Source organism: Alligator sinensis, unplaced genomic scaffold (assembly GCF_000455745.1).
Source record: "Alligator sinensis unplaced genomic scaffold, ASM45574v1 scaffold30_1, whole genome shotgun sequence".
In the NCBI taxonomy this organism is placed as follows: domain Eukaryota; kingdom Metazoa; phylum Chordata; order Crocodylia; family Alligatoridae; genus Alligator; species Alligator sinensis.
This window is the reverse complement of record NW_005842060.1, coordinates 1,752,303-1,765,415: the sequence shown is the minus strand read 5'-3', so window position 1 is coordinate 1,765,415 and position 13,113 is coordinate 1,752,303. Positions and strand designations below refer to the sequence as shown.

The window sequence follows — 13,113 nt, the reverse complement described above, 5'->3', positions numbered from 1 at the left end:
AGGGAAAGGGGTTCATGCATATTTTTCCTCTGGCAACACAGCACTTGAGTGAACCATGCTGCCATGGGGGGAAAGACTGCAGATCAGGGAAACTAGAAATAGCTGGCTTTCTACCAGGCTATCCTGAGATGTAAAGGTTTCCCTATAGGATCCTGGGGTGTCAGCATAGTTGGATCACTATGTTCCCTGTTTGCCTTCAGCAGCCCCAAGCCTCCCCTTCCCCGCCCCCCCAGGGGATTAGGCATCAAAACTTCTGTGCAGTGGGCCATTAAGAATTTTTGAGTTAATTTTCTTCTCTGGCTGTTTTTTTCTGTAATAGGGGATGATACAGCCATAATTATTTGAAACACAATAACCTATCATTTATATGATTAAAAACGGCCTCATTATGTGTCTAGCTCACAGGCTGTTAATACTTCAAAAGAGCTGATGTAGTTTCAGTTAGATAAACAATATTTCTTGTTCCTTTCTCTTTACTTAGTCATGTACTTACCTGAGAGAGAGTAACAATGTCTGAAAAATAACCAGCACCATTTCTGATTTTTTCCTCCTGAGCCAAATAAAAATAGTAGTCATGATACTAGTCTATTTTAGGTCTTAAATAAAGTTTCTGTCCAAGAGCCTTATAGTATGTTTTAAAGAGATTAAGTATTAGCTCCATTTCACAGGTGGAGAAACTGAGGCACAAAAAAGTGAGAACTTACATTTTCACCTAAGTGAAGTGCTTAGAACAAGCCTGTTCAGCAAATATGCTCCTGAGTGACTTGTCCAGGGTCACAAAGCTGAACTTCATTAAAATAATTATCATATTGTTTGTGGCAGAGCCACGTGAACTCTTATAAGAGCAATGGCCCTTAAACATGAAAAGAAAATATTTAAATAATTTTTTAAAAACATGTATCCAGAGCTGTAGCCACTTGCATGTATACTTCTTTGGGCAGAGGGATGGTGTATGGCAGTGGTTTTCAACATTTTCAGAGTCAGCGCACCCCTCCACAACTTTTTCAAAGGTGGCATTACCCCTGTTTGAGAACCACTGTTGTATTCAACTTGCCTCAGTGCTTCTGAGCTGGGTGATGCTTTTCTATGCATCTGATTCATAGCTAGACTTGGAAGCACTGTGGTCATGCACTTACTCCTCTTGAATTAGGGGTCTCTGATAACCCTGAGGCAGGAGAGGAGTGCAAGCTCTTGCTCCAGCCCTTCCCAGTTCAACACTGTACATTGGCAACGCATCGGGGGTGCACGTGGGTGCACATACACCCCCTGAGAAACGCCAGCCTGATTGGCCGTGCACCCCCTGGAAACGCCAGCCATGAAACCAAAAGTGCCGGCAGAAGTGCACTTCTGTTTTCTCCACTGATGATTTTGGGCCTGGTGATCGGCCACTGGGGGATACTCGCCCCACCCCCTGGTCAGCAATCAGTCACTGGGCCCCGCATCCGGTCGGTGGTGTGGTGCCCCCACCAGACTTGGGAGGCACCAGTCCCCCAGGACCCTGTATAGTGTCTTCTGGAAACAGAGGCATGTGGGGCAAGTGAAACTCCCATCTACCTTTTTCTAAGAGGAGTATTGAGGGATGCAGACTGGAAAGGACTGGAGCATGAGTGAGCTTTCCTGCCTGTTTTAGGCTGATCAGAGAACTCTAGTGTAAGACATGCATTTGTGCCATAGGTATGCACATGACGTTGTGGCAGCAGTGGTGGCATCCACATCACAGCACTCCGAGGGAGTCTTGTGGCACCCCAGCTGAGAACTACTGGTTTATGGTTAAAGTACTTGACCACAATGACCTAGAACATTTGGGTTCATCTGCTTTAGACTTCCTTTGTGACTTTGGCAATCCCATGTAATGGCTTGCTGCTTCAGTTTCCCAGTTGTAAAAAGGGAATAATACCACTGTAATTTTATAGTGCTGGGGTTCAGAGAAAAGTGCTGGTGCTCAGTACATAGAGAAAAATTAAAGGGAAAATAATCATAATGAAATATTTAACCAATCTCTTCAAAGCTGACTTCTTCAAAAATAGGAATTGCTCCTCTAGTTCAGATTTCATCATGAGAAACATAACAAACCAATCCTAACAATAGCAGCAAACACTGTCACAGAAGCACTTGGAGGGAAGAATGAGCTTCACAGCATGGCCTGACGGTCACTAATCTGGGCTCCCTCAGAGCAAGAAGTGTGGGTGGATAATAAACATCTGAGAGGAAAAGGGTTTTTATCAGTTAGGAGTGGGGCGTTGAGACAGATAGAAAGTAGGAGAGTGGCACATCCTACAAGCCTTATGTCAGGACAAGCCTGCAGAAGATCTTTAATATAACCCACTGTGAAGATCTTTACAGACTGAATGGGACAAGTTAAATTAATCCTCTACTTAATAGGAAAACAATATAAAGAAGAAAGAGTAGCTGTAATATGATTGTTATTGTTTAGGCCCTCAAGCTGTATTTGAACAACTTTCAAGCAATGGGGATGTGCTGGTAGAAGCCTTGGTAGAAAAAAAATGTTAATTATTGAAACACCTGGGCATTGGGTGGTGTATGGCATTTATGCAAGAGTGTGATTATAAAAGTAAAAGTGGAGTGTCCAGAAACTGCACAGCTAGAAAAAAAGATACTGGTAATTTATTTTTAGTGTTGCACCACAGGGTCTAGAGACAAGCATTCAAAAAGCATGAGCCTAAATTGATTCAATCTTTGCAAGTTAGTCTAACCTACAGAGCTTGAGCCAATTTGCAAGTGGATAGACATTTACTTTTGAATCAAGAAATGCAGGCACATGTCTGCAGTAGCTCAGACTAGAAGTTGGGGGGGGGCACTAAAGCAAGCCCTCCCTTCCCTTCTTCAGTGCTGAGCTGAGGGGGGGCAGGCATGGCTAGGTCCGGCAGGATCCTACTATTAGGGAGTGTTTTAAACCCCCACCTTGGTTTGCACAGGCTCCACCTGGAGTGTGCCTGGTGGGAGAGGGGAAAGCAGCCCTTGCCAGGCTTTTCCTAGCTTGCTGCTCAAGGTGCGGGAGTGTTGCCAGACCCCAGTCCCCGGCCCCTGGCTAGCACTCTGAGGCAAGGGAGGTAGGGCAGGAAGGTTGTTTGTATGTAATGCATCTGTTGATGATAGTGAACTTTTCAATCTCCCTCTCCTGCTTCATCATACTGTCTGCAGCAAACTGACAGGCAAGGGATCCAGCAGGGAGCTGATAACACAAAGTTTATCAGCCCATCAAGAAAAGAAAATCCTCTCTCATTAGTTCAAGCTCTTCTTAAACAAGTTTTTTTCAAGGAAGGAATGGAGGGACATTACCAGCTGACCTGTTGATTAGCACCAAAAAGTCCTAAGCGGACACTGTTCTGTCTGCCTTTGTCCTAGTGAAATTGGAGACAGTCACATACAGACATCTCTCAGCATTAGCTAGCATAGGGTTGACGTGGCCATGACCAGATGCTGGCTAGGGTCTGTGCAGATGGGGTGTGTGCTGTTGTAGGGGGGGAATTCCTGCTTGAGCAGTGAGCTATGAGTGGGTGTGGAATAGGGGGAAACCAGGAGATGCTGCTGTACCTGCAGTCTCCCAGCCCCTTCTCAGCCAGCTGGTGCAGTGATAGTGCTCTGGCTAGGAAAGAGAGGGGTGGGGCCAGCCCTGCTCTCTGAAGCAGGCAGCCCAGCCCAGGGAAAAGCATGATGGGATGGTGGGGGACTCTGATTTAACCTAAACCAGGAAGGGGTCTGGGACAGAAGTTCCATAAACTGGTTTGACCCATATCAGTTAAATCTGATACTGCATTCAACTAGGTTTATCTTAAATCAGTTTCAGCCATTTTGAAACTGGTTTATGTGCACTGAACTTATGCTCTGTTACAGGTTTAAACCAGTTTCTGATCACTTAAACCGGTTTATGTGTAACTTCTGTCCCTAGCCAGGGAGGCACAGTCTAAACTTACAGACCAAAGAGGAAGGTGGTGGTGGTGGGGGGGTTAAGCCCAAAATGGCTTTATGTCACCATTTGTGCCCTCCTGATTATTGATTAGTTCAGGGGCCAAAAGTGACTACAATGTAGGTGACTCAGAAATGCTAGCTAAGTTATGACAGTCTCAGCCAAACTGCTCATAGGTAGCAGCATCATACAGAAGTGCACTATTCCTGCTCGAAGCACCACCCAAACAAACCCCCTACCCTACAGCTTTCAGAAAAGGCTTTGTAGTTTCTATGTCAGGGGAATAACCCCACCAGCCAGATGCTGACTTAGTGGTACTTTTATGCTGCTGCAGCTATAGCCTGAAGGAAAAATCCTTCCCACCCTTTGTTATTGCATTCAACAAGTGAAAATGATACCATCATTTTAATTAGGCTAATTAATTCTGAACAAGTTTCCTCAATGAACGAGGAGAGAAAAGAAAAGAGAACCTTCTCATAACAATGACCTCTACTCACTAATAAGAAATAAGAAAATCTTAAAATGCCTGGATCATTAAAGGAAGAAACCAAAGAGGAGGGAAGAAAGAAAGAGTGCTCTGGTGCCCAAACCACCTCTATACTTTCTTTCACTCATAGAAAGTTTAGGGATTTGAAAAGCTTATACCTTGCAATTTAGCATAATGATAATCCATTCCTAACCTTTGTTTTTTATGAAAAAGAATTGTTACAGCCTTCAACAACATTACTTAGTATTTAAAGGAATCTCCTCTGAAAATCAGGTGTTTAAGGCTTTTGAATGCAGTCAATCTTTCTGACACTGCTGCTAATAAATTACAGGCAATACACACCTACACGTTTCAGCAGCAGATTGCAGAAGCTTCTTCTATGTCTATTTTTATTTTCTTTATTTCAAGGTCTGCTGTTTTTTGTCATAGCTATGAATCCCTAAATAAAAGTAACAGAGCAGAAAGGATTTTAGAAACATTAGACAAGTTAGGAGCAGACAGCTAAAACATATCCTGATGGTGATTCAATTAACAAAGCTTAGTTTCTACTAGATATTTAAGTGCACAGTTTAATACATTATCCCCCAAAATTTACTGAATCAAGTAGTAGGGGCCCTCAAGCATCTTCCAAGAAGTGAGGATGAGTTCTAGCTCCTTCATGGGAACTCTGGGTAATTTCAAAAAACAATTCCAGTCCACAGCCTGTTCCCTGAGTTTGCCAAGTCTCCTACTCACACACAGCTATGCAGGAAACTTGCCACAAGCCTTAAGCTGAATTAACTTGCAGGCTCAGCATAGCCACCAATGAGGAAATTCATGCACCTGAGAAATCAAGAGCAGTAGAGTTCAAGGAGCAGTTTCCTCATTTACATGCACCCTCCCTTCCCCTCCCCAGCAGCTGTCAGCCATGAAGCAAGCATTTTGAGAAAAGAGTTTTTCCTATGAATGTGTAGATTCATTGCAGAGCCTGCACTTGTGGATAAGGCCATAAAGTATCTTGTTCTGGGCTGGGGCTGTCTCTTTGGACTGTGATTGCACTTTTGTAACCATTTTGAATAATGAATATGTATTACTTCAAAGTTATTTTCAAAACAAGAAGGGTTTGGACATTTATACCTATATCAAGAATATTCAGAGTTATCTTAGTTTCATAGAGGGGATATTAGACCTCACACTTCAGGGGTACACCAGTCTCTTAAAATTAGAGAGCAGATGAAGCTTCAACTGCAGGTATGAGGGGAGGATTATGCTACATCTGCCTATTAAAGAGTTCTTTAAACTTCCTCTGAATCATCTTGGTGTTGGCCACTATCAAAAGACAGGAGACAGAGCTAGATAGACCTCAACTCTGATCCAGCATGGCAGTTCCTTTCTTCAATATACATTATTTAAGCCAGACAGCAGGAGTAGTCACACACTGATGCATAAATGATAGACATGAATAATTTTACAAGTAGATTATTATAGAAGTTGATAAGAGTGTGTCTGTACTTCTTCCCCTGTGTGCTGTAGGATGCCACTAAGTGCATCTACACATTAAATTAATTTGACTAAATAAACTCCAGTGCAGCTTCCACTGGAATGTATTGCTCCTGGGCACTGTGTTTACATGTCTGCCTGGGACTGCAGTACATTGATTCGGGATGCCACAGCCCCAGCTGGTAGGGGGCCCCCCGGGGTCAGCTTGCCACCCCAGAGCTTATAAGACCTGGCTCAGTGTGCCGTGGAGGGGTTGGCTGGGACATAAAGGCGCTTCAGTGAGGGGCTAGCCAGCAGACAACCCCCATACTGAAGCACAATTGTGCCCCAGCCATCCCTGTCAGTGTCTATATATGCATTGCAGTGGAGTACATAACTCTGCCATAGGATAGTACTTGTATCTGGCAGTACTAACCTATGGTGGAGTTAGTTTGCTCTGGCTCAATAGCTCTACACATGTAGACGGAGATGTTTTACTGTGGAACTAATTAGTCTCTTCCTCAGGAAACATCTTGTGTAGATGCACCCACTGTGAAGCAACCCTTCTCACTTCTGCTTTACACACAGCAAATCTCGGAAATGAGGTATCACACAGCAGCACTGAGCCAATGCCAATATAGATGCTCAAGACAGCTCAAGTGGCGGCAGACATGCACTTAGTAGTGCTCTAAATTAGTTACTTTACCTCATTTTCAGGAGTTAGCATGTGTGGAGCAGGAGCAGATAGATGGGTCTAGTTCATGCAGCATTCCCATGAGTGGCACACAGGCAACTCAAGTGAGTGTATAAAACTCCTTGTGCACCGATCAGGTTCACTTTGATGAATCATTACAAATCCAACCTGAAGGTTGCTACATTTTTATGGAGTTCTACTGAAGTCAGAAGAATTCCGACAAAGGCAGAGAGGTCTGCACTAGCATATCCTGTTTCATGTGTGGCTCTTTAAAGTCAACACTCCAAGTCTCTTGATATGTAATATACAACACACACACACACACACACACACACACACCCTATACATACATACTATAAAATGAATAGAAATCCACACCTGTAGCCTGGCTCTGATCCTATAACCGGATAAGTGGAGGTGAAGACTTGCATTTACCACAAAGTCCTGTTCAGAATGCGGTACTGGAGGCCTTGCTCATTTACAATGTTCTATGAAAGTTCACTGGTTCAAAGGGATGATGGACATAAAACTTCAAACTACAGAACTTGTACTTTTGTTAATAGTCAAGAATTGATGAAGCTGTATGTAATGCCAGACTAAGATTTTCTTTTCATAAATCCCTTCTCCAAGTGGAGTAAAATCCCAGCAGGGCAGTTTATATTGATATACTTGCTGTAAAACAAGCTTAATTGTAACCATATAAATAGGGCCCCTTATATTAATTATGTCAAGAAAAACAAATTTGGATGGTGACAGCTTTAGAATACAGAAAGAGCCAGAGGAAAAAAACAGGAGCTCTTCTGATGACTATATTCTGAGATTTTGGGAGACATTGTATGAAAGATACTAGATACATTTGTAGTACTGTTTTATAAAATAATAAAATGCTTAGCAAAATTCAAAGACCAACTTTTTAATCCAGTATCTCTTACCTATGCATTTCACTTCAATTTTCTTTTATTTTACCTCAAATTCTGACCAGACAGTTCAATTAGAAGTTGAACAAAAAGAATTCAAGATTCAGTCCTTTGTTTGGCATTGCCTTGTTGTTTGGGTATGTGTAAACAACAACTCTTCACAACTAGATGAAGTGCTCCAGCATCTTCTGTTCTGTAAGGAAGAGCTCTGCCAAAAAAACTGGTAAGGATACTCTAACAAATCTGACATAATTCTTATAGAAACAACCTTTGTGTTTAAATGTTAACTGCCCCTAAATTGCCCATGAAGAAGATTTATAATCTCAGTGCCCAAAGCAGAAGCAATTTATGCACTTTCTATGTCTTCATTTTATCAATAAATTGTTCCTACCGTTTTTGCTAGAAGCACATACATATATTGTTCCAGTTTGTGTTTATTAAATTAAGTTTGTTATTGATAGGAATTTCAGTCCAGCATTTTAAGATGCCAAGTAGTTAAACAGCAGAAATGAAGTATACCATCCTTCAGGGAAATGTACCAAGCTTTGATTTTTGCATTCCATACTTCTCAAGTGTAACACAAGCTAATCTCAAATAATTAATATTAACTTTGAACTGGAATGTTTTCTTGAATGTTTCTGTAATTTAATCAAGTAGATAAAGTCAAGCTTTATATCTGGGTTGCATTGAGCAAAGTTACAATTTGAAATGACCAACTTTAAGCAATTAATGCCTCCGTCACTCCTGCGACCCGCCTCTCCCCGCAAGTGATAGTAGGTACATGCTCATTCATAAGAAAAAATCTAGAGAAAAACAAAAGAAACTACTGCATGAAAATCAGAGGCATGGGATATTTATTCCCAGGTTTTCATTTGGGCTGTGCAAGCTCTAGTAAAATGCATTATTGAAAATAAGAACAATCTGTTACTTTTCATGTTTGTGGGCAATATGCCTTGTAGTTGTGTGGCAGGGTTAATTGTGTAGTTTTAAAAGTAGATTAGACAAACATTTGTATGGGATAGTGATGATCCTGCCTTGATCCTCCTGAGGTTCCTTCCAGCCCTACTTTCCTATGATTCTATATCTAATTAGTCTTGTTCCTGAGCTTTACTATACAAGGGGCTAAAGAAAAGAAGGTTTACATGAATAGAACCATGCAGAGGAATGCCAGCTCATGCTATAACCCAGTTCACAAACAAAAGGTATAAACTCTGCTTCCTTAGAGTGAATTATTAGTGCATTATATAAATTGATCTAGGCAGCAAATATATTGGTTTGCAGATGTAGGGGCTTGGCTTGGCATCTCTACATAATAGTAGAATTCCAGGTATAATGTAATTATGATGCTGAGCAAATGGTCAAGTAATTTAACTTTTAGTCAATATGATGCATAAAGCCCTCACAGCTATCTGTTTTCAGAAGTAATGGAGCAGTGGGCATGTCTACACATGCACACTTACTGTGCAGAAACCAAAATTACTGCGCAGTATGGGCGCGTGTCTACACGTGCATGCCCGTACTGCACAGTAAATATGGTGACTTATGCTGACTTGAGCATAAATTTGATACCTGTACCATGCAGGTATCAGATTTATGCTTGATTACTTACTGCACAGTAACGCATGTGTAGACACCTTACAGTAACACTGTGTGTATGGAGAGACTTGGGACTAACTTTAGTTCCAAGTCAGTCCACACACAGCGTTAATGCTCCTTAATGCCTGCACATGTAGATGCTGGTCTATACCCACTTGCTGCACAGTAGCTTACTGTGCAGTAAATTTAAGCAGATGTAAATGCACATGTAGACATACCCAGTAAGAACTGAAGACAACTGCTAGCAAGAAAAGCAGAAGTCAGACACTGTCCCACACCATGGGCATGTTTACAAATGAAATTAATGTGATATATATTGTGCTGAAGTTTATTGCTCCCAGGCACTGCATTTATACATACGCCCAGGACCTCAGCATGTTAGATTGAGTTGGAGTAGCCCTGGCAGGCAGGGAGCCTGGGAGGTTAGTCTGACAGCCTGGAGCTGCTCCAACCCAGCTCAACATGCTGTGGAGGATCTGTCTGGGGCATAAGGGTACTCCAGTGTGGAGCTAGTCAGCAGGCAGCCCCTGCACTAAAGCACCCTCTTACCCAAGCCAGCCCTGTAAGTGTCTACATGTGCATTGCTAGGTACTAAATAATGCCACTGTAGGATAGTACTTGTGTTTGCAAGTGCTAACCTATGGCAGAGTTGATTAGTTTCCTGTGGCCTAGTAGGGCTGCATGTGTAGATGCTGATACTTTACTGCAGAGCTAATTAGGCAGCTCCACAGTAAAGGTCTTGTTTAGATGCACTCAGTAAATGGTAGCCACTTCTTGTAAACCTCCTTCTGCTTCTGCAGTATCATGTTTCAGAGCCTTGTAGATATGTCCCTGACTCCTTTAGGGGGACCTCTGAAGCCCGCAGGGTTAGTACTCCTTTTCTACAGTGCAACCCCATGATATGTACTGGCAATATATTTTTTTCAATTTGAATACATTTTTAGTATTTTAACAAAATCAAAGATTATTTTTGATTCAGTAATCTGTTAACATCTCCCTAAAATTCCAAATGGTCACAAGATTCAAAGTAACTTTGCTGTTTAGATTAAGTAACCTGACTGCATAACCTCTGTCTACTATGGTATACCCCCTTGACAAAGTGGTATAAATAACTCGGGCAAAACCCAGAAAAGGGAGGGACAAACCAACCTAAATCCTCTTTCTGTTGCTCTATCAGGAGTAAATTCCAACCAAGTTAAGTTTGGAAACAGCTCTGTTGTGCTCTAACCTGCACCAGCCAATGTCCTGAAGGTAGCAGTGGGAAACTGTTTTAAATATCTTGAACAATATCCATTCCAGCTGCACAAAATCTTCAGTGGTTAGAGCATCTGTTCTCTCTGTGGAACTTCTTTAGTTCTTTTTATTGCTAGACCTGGCTGCTATGGTGCAATGTAATAGATTAACTCACTCTAATACATACCAATGAAGTATGTGAAAATCACGTAAAAAAGTGCAAAAGGTAGGCCAGAGGCATTAGAGCAGTGGTTCTCAATGGGTGAAGAGCACCACAGCGCCCTGGGGTGCTTTGAGATGCTGTCAAGTGTGCCACAGGATACCACATAATGTTAACACTATAAGGTTTGAAAACATGATTCACAGGATAAATGCAGAGATTTCAAAGAGAAAACCATAGCTGGGGTCTTTCTGAGTTCTCTGTAATAGAAAAACTCTATTACTATATTTATTTGAATATAAGATAACCACAATAATTTGATTCTATATATGGAAAATTTCTATATTTGTTACAGTTTTCCAGGTATAGAATCTAATTATTAGAGATTTTACTTGAATTTATCTCCCTTCCCACTGCTACAGCAGGGAAAATAAATCTAGGGGGATCAGGTGGGTCCCTTGCCTCCTCAACTTCTTTCCCTTGCAGCCCCTCTCCCCCTTACTCTCAGACCCTGCTTTACCTAAACATATAGAAGTGAGAAGCAAATTTGAAAACACTAACTTTGAAATAAACATATCTTTAGTAATTTGCATACATGCAAGTTACTATGGATACCCACAGACTTAGTTCATCAAGAATTGATCCAGTTTAATTTTTTTGAAGCTGCTGCAACTTTTAGCACAGGTACTTCATAAACACACTTTTAAGCAGTATTTCTGTATACTGCTTAATATAGAGAACAAACTTTAAATTTTTTTTTCTGTGTCCCAAGCCAAAGCAGCCAAATCAATTCCAAATCAAGTTACTATGGATACCCACAGACTTAGTTCATCAAGAATTGATCCAGTTTAATTTTTTTGAAGCTGCTGCAACTTTTAGCACAGGTACTTCATAAACACACTTTTAAGCAGTATTTCTGTATACTGCTTAATATAGAGAACAAACTTTAAATTTTTTTTTCTGTGTCCCAAGCCAAAGCAGCCAAATCAATTCCAAATCTGAGAGTCAGTTCAGAACCATAAGTGGCCCTACTACCAGCTGTCTCAGATGGCCGGAGCCGACTTGAGGTGATCTACAAATTGCTCGGCCGCTGGGCGGGCTGGTGAATGGAGAGGCAGACAAAACGTATTGGTTGCAAAAAGGCTTTACTTACGCTGCTAGTAGCCGCGACGCAGGTGGTCCGATCGCTTAAATAATTACACGAGTTCTTCAGCTGGCAAAAAACCCGCGCCAGCGAATCCGTAAATGAACCAGGCATGCAGGAAAAGGGGTTACGTCGAGGGATAGTGTTCGGCGATGGGGAGAAAAATCGATAGTTGATCAGGCTATCGATTCACTCTGCCACGAGTCAGGAATTCTCTTAAGTCACTCTGCAACGTGCTCAAAGTTCTCCGACTTGGGCGGAAGTCGCACAGAATTTTATACGGCTAACCAGCCAATCGCTAGCCGCCACGTAGGAATAATTTAGAATCGGCCAATGATGGGACACAAATTTGCATACGAATGGCGGGAACTCTCTTGCACCGGAGTTTTCTATTGCAACAGAAAACTTTTGCTGTGCACAGAGACTCTCATGTGGCGGGAAAAATTCCATCGTGCCGAGGCACTTAAAATCATTGGGTTATGACATGCCCAAAAAAAAAAAAAAAAAATTATATATATAGACAAATAACTTTATAGACCGGTCTCTAACAAACTATAAAATATGACAACTTGAACTTATAACAATAATTATTAATCATCAGTTGACTGGGAAACATCTACTTGAGACTCTTCCTCTATGTCAGTCGATGAAGTGTGGTCCTCAATGACATAGTTGCCACGGAACGTTTGTCTTCTTCCATAACAGATAACTCCAACTAAATGTTTACAAATATTAGAAAGAAAGCTCCACCCGTTACACTACCGATAATGGTACCCCAATTGCTTTCCTGCATCGCTGTTAAGGTTAAGGCCGATGCCAAACCCGCAATGTTATCAATCAAAGGATACCATGGAACCGTGGATGGTTGTGTAGTAATAATAGAAGGATCTAATATATGGATAGTTTGTTGATCGCTTCTTTGACCAATGGAATTTGTCACCCTACAAATATAGGTTCCAATGTATTCGTAGGCTAATGGGCCGTTAAAATATAGCGTATCACTCGTGGACACTAAACCCGCAGGCCACTGTTCATCTAGCCTGGTCCAGGTGACTTTTATAGGTGGCGGATTAGAATTAACATTGCACTTAAGCTGAACAATTTCTCCGCCGAAAGCCCAATTTCCGTCATAACCAGTTATTGAAACTTCAGGGGCATATTGGATGTCCAGTACGTGAGAGTATCTTATTTCTTTGTTTAAAGCTGGGTGTTTCACGATACAAGTTATACGCCCTCCCCTCACAAATTTAGTGGGAATTATCTTATATCGGCTTATACCTGTTACCATTCTATTTGGAAAGGAAATTGAATTATATTCCATTTTACCAAAGTCTCCTTCCCAACTTATATTTGCAGCGGGTTTCCCAGTAGCTGCTGTACAAATGGCTGCCACTGCCCACTTTCCATCATCTATTAGAGAATTTGGCCCCTTGGTAAAAGTTACAGTGGGCTCAACAAGTACAGTTACAATTGTTAACGATTGTGTATTTCCCAAT

General features: G+C 41.6%; 1 protein-coding gene across 1 annotated transcript in view; it reads left to right on the top strand.

The window, feature by feature from the left end:
* TMEM232 (transmembrane protein 232) overlaps positions 1-13,113 on the top strand; it is a 142,513-nt gene that overhangs the window by 56,048 nt on the left and 73,352 nt on the right. The window contains exon 8 of the mRNA XM_025203533.1: positions 7,550-7,707. Coding sequence (XP_025059318.1) covers positions 7,550-7,707 — 158 coding nt within the window. The remainder of the gene's footprint in view (positions 1-7,549; positions 7,708-13,113) is intronic.